Source organism: Humulus lupulus, chromosome 9 (assembly GCF_963169125.1).
Source record: "Humulus lupulus chromosome 9, drHumLupu1.1, whole genome shotgun sequence".
NCBI classification, from domain to species: Eukaryota; Viridiplantae; Streptophyta; class Magnoliopsida; order Rosales; family Cannabaceae; genus Humulus; species Humulus lupulus.
Window position 1 is genome coordinate 26,364,986 of NC_084801.1, and position 5,850 is coordinate 26,370,835.

At 29.3% G+C, this 5,850-nt stretch overlaps 1 protein-coding gene across 2 annotated transcripts; it reads right to left on the reverse strand.

Moving 5' to 3' along the window:
* Positions 1-246: 246 nt before the first annotated feature.
* Positions 247-3,631, reverse strand: LOC133801452 (uncharacterized). Of its 2 annotated transcripts, none has more exons than XM_062239665.1 (3): positions 3,129-3,631; positions 2,143-2,344; positions 247-1,711 (listed from the first exon to the last, which is right to left on the reverse strand). In XM_062239665.1, exons 1-3 carry the CDS (start codon positions 3,277-3,279, stop codon positions 619-621), a joined length of 1,446 nt encoding a protein of 481 aa, XP_062095649.1. In that variant the 5' UTR covers positions 3,280-3,631; the 3' UTR covers positions 247-618. The 2 variants fall into 2 exon arrangements, with proteins under 2 accessions (XP_062095649.1, XP_062095648.1); XM_062239664.1 differs by having other exon boundaries at positions 2,143-2,341; positions 3,112-3,255.
* Positions 3,632-5,850: the final 2,219 nt, after the last annotated feature.

The following is a 5,850-nucleotide window of genomic DNA, read 5'->3' on the forward strand; positions in this document are numbered from 1 at the left end:
AAATAAAAAAAAAAAGTATTTAAGTCTCGTAATCAGCAAAACTTAACTATTTATCGCAAATGCCCCATAACAATTTTAAAAAATATTAATTTAAAACTGTAAAAATAATTAGAAAATACTTGAAATTAATTATTTTTAAACAAAAATCCTCTTACACCTTTTAATCTTAAAATTAAAGATAATGTTATTTGTGTTTTAACAATCTTCTTAAGTCATATGTTGCTTATTCAGGGAGAAGAAGAATAGTTGGTGAATGACACTCATAATAATAATCAGTCAATTTTCAATTGCAACATTTAAGTCGTTCGTTTCAACTTCCAAAGCAAGATTCTTCTAGACAAATTAAACAGCAAAATACTTGTATAATAAGCAATTGTTCAGTTCACAATTGCCTCCATATCAAACTTTGTTGTCCTAATCTGTATGTAGCCGTTGCCATTGTACTTCTTATCAACCATAATATTGTACCATAATCCACCATTCCTGGCTTCTAAGCTTCATTTCTACATGTATGTACCTAATACACTATATCGGCAACCCAAATTAGATAGCCCCGTCCATAAACATCAAAACAAATGATCACGGTATTTCTCAATGATAACATTCACAAAGATAAACTTAGTTGCCGAATTCCCAAACCAACCTTCGGGACTCAACAGGATTATATTCACATTCAGGCAACAAATGATTACCATTGTTCAAGGTTCTTCGAGGAAGCAATGTTGTCCTGTCTCTACTAAAACCAAGTCTTGGTTCATTGACAGGAAAGCTCAAACCATCACAAGTTCTTCGATCAAAGTTGGACAAATTACGCATGTTTTGGTTCAAGGTTCTTCCAAGAAGCATTTGTGTGTTGTCTCTGCTGAAACTATACCTTAGTTCATTGATAAAAGGGGAGTCCACATCTTGGCAAGTTCTTTGATCAGATTCAGGGTACCTATGCATATCAATATCATGGTTTGTGATTCTTCCAGGAAGCATGGCAGCTTTGCTGCTGTTGAAACTATGTCTTACTTCATTAAAAGAAGGTCCCATATCAAAACAAGTTCTTTTATTAGATTCAACCAATATTTGAGTGCCATGATCCGCTGTTCTTTTATGTCTCAAATCATTGACAGGAGAGACCATACCAAGATGATTTAGTCCCTGAATTTCTTCGGTATATTCAAGTTTCCAGGAAAACATCTCACGGTAATCCTCCCAGTTTCTTACACTAGCTTCTAATGGGGATCTCACATAATCAAAGTTAAGACTTTTCTCTACAATATGATCTGATGGAGGATAGGGAAACCTCTGAAATGGTTGGTGAAAGTCTTGATTGAACATTGCAACAGAACTATTTTGAGATATTTTGAAGTCAAATGAAGTAGAGCATTGCCCAAATCTTCTAAGCATTGGAGCAGAGCTTGAAGTAGTTCGCAACCCATTGTTGGATGTAGTAGAGAGTCGAAATTTAAAGGTACTGCACTTCCCTAAAGGGAAAGGTAAATCACATCTGGCACCATCTCCTCTTTTATTATTATAACCAGGATAGTCTTTAATGTTGAACTCCACACACTCGATCAAAGATAATGAGTTCCAAGTTGCCAGTTGCTCTAGGTTCCAAAGGGAAAATGGTGGTGTTGTTTTGTGATTTACATGAATTTCACCATTAGGTCGAAGCATGCTTCTTGCACTCCAAAAAAATCCATGGACAAGTATTCTATGCTTGCTGTGAAGGTTTTACATTGCCCAAGAGAAAAAAAAACACACAAAAAAAAATTATTTGAAGCCCATAAACACATATAACATAAAACAAAAAATACGCCAATATTATACAAACTTCAAACTAAAGCATACTACACATAAGGTGAATCAACAAATGCAAGAATATAATTCAAGCTTTAAACTTATAGCACATTAAAACATGTGAAAGCATAACACAATTGTCTTGGCCCCTTTTACTAGTTTAATAGCTAGAATAAAAGCAAATGGTTTGAAGAATAATAGACAAGCCAAAGATTTTGGTTCTTTTTTCCCTTCTAATTTTGGCTTATAATAATATAAACATTGCAAGCGTACTTTCATCAAAACAAATTGAAGTTTTATATAAGTAAAACCAAGTAAGTCACATAAGAAAAAAATATTAATCAAACAACTTACTGAATTAGACGATTGTCATCTTCCCTTGCACCAAAACCTGCATGAGGAAAATTAAAAATAATCCGGTCGAATTTCCGCATTATCAGTTCAGGATAAGTCTTCAACCTCATTGCATTCACACCATGTAAATTGGATGCTCCCAGGATTCTTAAATTCTCCAAGTTTGATTTTGCTTCCTTGTATTTATTGATGACAACATCTACTTGGGAGAAGAAAAAAATAACAAAAATAGGATAATCCTAGTTAAAGCAGACAAACTATAAGCATTAAAAAAATACACAAGCAAAGGAAAACTAAAAATACACAAGATAAGTCACTTACCATAATAAACTCAAACAAAGTCAAATATTTAGTTTTCTACTCTAAAAGGTGTTGACAAAAACTCACTACAATCTTCATATAAGCCATTTTACTACTATAAATTGCTTTCAATTAATCATTCATAATAATATATTAAAAAACTCGATGACAAACAAAAAGGGAACCGAAAAGAGAAAGATTGAGTTCAATAAACATATAATAATGTGTGCGAGTATGGATTAGGATTATATGAACCTAATCCATAAAAAGATATAAGTTCATGTAACTTCAAAAAAAGCAAAAATAGTTTACAAACTAGCTACACTGCTATTAAATATTTCCTCGGCTTCCCATACAAGCTAAAGAAGATGTAAATATTCTTAACCCAAATGAAGGGATATAAAAAACATAAAAGTATTTGAATAAAGAGAAGAATCTTGTACAATCAAACTATATTAAAGAGTAAGACACGCATTAGTCAGAAAAAGAAAAAGAGGAGAATTCATACCAAATGAAATCACAAATTAGTACTAAAAATATATACACATAGTATTCAAAATCAAAATCAAAATGAAAATTTCAGATTTCTTATTTATTGAACTCATGGAATAGGTAATTTGTAAACGACCACAAACGCAGAGCAAGAGGAAAAGTAGATGAATAATGTACCGTAAGGGTCTAGCGACGTAGCGACGTAGCGACGATGTTAGAAGCAGAGCCAAAAGAGCGAGCCAAACTCGAAGAAAACGAGAAATCGCCATCACCCACTAACAGTATATGATGGTTTGAGGAATAGTACTTAACCCACTTCTCTTCCTCTCCTTGTTCGAGACCCATCTATTATTTCGGCTGGTCAAAACCGACGCTTAACTTTGCAGTGGCAGAGAGAGTGATAGAACGATATACCATCTATTATAGAGTTTGCAGCAAAAATACAAAAGTAAGGAATGTCACTGTCACTGTCATTGTCACTGGGACTGTCACTGTGATTGGCGAGACGAAGAGTCGGATTTTGAGCTTTTTATGAGAACTGTCTACCACTTTGTAACAATTGAGGCCAATTGGCAAATGGGTACGGTCGTTCACACGTTTTTTTTTTTAAAATTGAGTTCCCATGATTTTAAACAATTGTAACCCTTTTATATGTTTTTTTTTGGGAAATTCGCACCTCCTATTTTTGGTTGGGTGTACGATTCACTCCCTTCGTGGCTACCTAAATGATTATTGACTTTATTTACTCCATGCAAAATCTTAGAAAATTCATAATGATTTACACTACGGTTTAGGGCTGAGCATAAAATCTGAAAAAAATTGAGTATACTGATTTTTCGAACACCGAAAAAATCAAAACTAATTAAACTGAACACCGGAAATACAGTTATCGGTGTAAACTGCCACTATTCGATCGGTTTGAAAAATCCGTGTGGACCGAACTTATGAATATATATAGGTTATGTTATGCATATGGACTTTTAATTATGTTTTCAAACTTTCAAATTTGTAAATGTAACTATGTTCTATGTATTTATATTTTAAAAAAAGCACCAAAATGGATTCCAACAATCCAAAAAATTTAGTTTTTTTTTAACTAAAACTTTCTAAAAAATTATGAAATTTAAAAAATAAAAAAAAATTCGGTTTGGTCGGTTTAACCGACCAAACCGCGGTCCAAAATAGTCGGTTTTTTTCTTTAATTGGTTTGGTCGGTCGGTTTTTGGATTGCACCAATCCGAACCGAAAACCGAAGTCTGGATTTAATAATATGAAAAAACCGCCCAAACTGACCGATGCTCAGCCCTAATTTATACTACTAAAAATAGAGTTCAAATATGTTAATTTTCATGCACATAAAAAAATAGTTATTTATGCAATAAACTATTTAAATCTTGTTTTTGGCAGTATAAGTTATTTAAAATTTTCTAAATTTTTTTTTAAAATACTCTAAATAATTACAATATATACTATCATAAAACAAAATTGAGCTGAAAATCATCACAGTACCAAAAATACAGGGTATACAATGCACCCCCATAGAACTTCTCTTTTTTTTTTTAAAAAAAAAAAAATCACACACCTTCCAAAAGATATTTAATATGAAGTTGCCTATTTTAGTTTTTTTCTTCCATTTATAACTTATAACTAGGAAACACAACCGCTCTTCGAGTGCCTTTTTTTTTTAGAAATGAAAATATATGTCCCGAATAATAATAGTATTTTTTTATAGATATTTATAATAATATTATTATTTTTATATAAATATTCTCCCCTATATCAAATATATTTATATATAGATATATTATGTAAAAAAATTAATATATAATACAAATTTTATAAATTCAAAATTATATAAAATATATACTGTAAAAATTAATTATTTAAATAATATATTAAATACTTATATAAATTTCATGAACTCAAAAAAATATATAACTACTTTAGCAATATTGAGTTAAGTCAATCACTTATATAAAAAAAATACTAATATTTCGATAAATCAATATGAATAAATGGTACTTTATTTATATTCTAACGGTATAACACCCACAATGGTTTGTAAACCAAGTGAGGTTATAGGAATTTTTTTAATGGATAATTATTTTTTAAAATAAAAAATTAGAAAAAATAACAAATTAGAGCAATGACTATTAAAGAATTTTTTAAGTATTTATTTTTTATTTCTTTAAATGAAAAATTAGAAAAAAATAATAAATTAGAGCAAATAGAAGGAGAGTTGTCAACTCATAATTTCTCATATATGAAAATAAATATATTAATGCTTGGACAAATTAATGTAAATAAAGAGTACTTTATTTATAGCCTAAAGGTATAACACTCACAATAATTTGTAAACCATGTGAAACTATAGAGATGTTTTATAATTGTTAATTAAATATTTTTAAAAAAATAAATGTTAAATATAAAAAAAAATTACAAATTAGAGAAAATAGAATAAGACGGTATCACCTTATCTCCTCAAAGCTCTCATTTATATAAATCTAAATTATATAAAAAAATTCAATATATAATATAAATTTTACGAATTTAAATTATATAAAAATATATATTACAAAAATTAAATATATTAAATATTAATATAAATTTGACGAACTCAAAAAAATATAACTACTTTGAAAATATTGAGTTAAATCAATCAATTATATAAGAAAAAAATACTAATATTTGGATAAATCAATATGAATGAAAAATACTTGTTTTCTATTCTAAAGTTATAACACTCATGATAATTTATAAACAATGTGGGACTATAGAGATTTTCTTAACTGTTAATTAATTATTTCTTTGAATAAATGTTAAATAATTTTTTTTTTAAAATAACAAATTAGAGCACAAAGAAGAATAGAAGAAGATGACGCCAACTCGTCTCCTCAACGATCTCCTTTATATAAA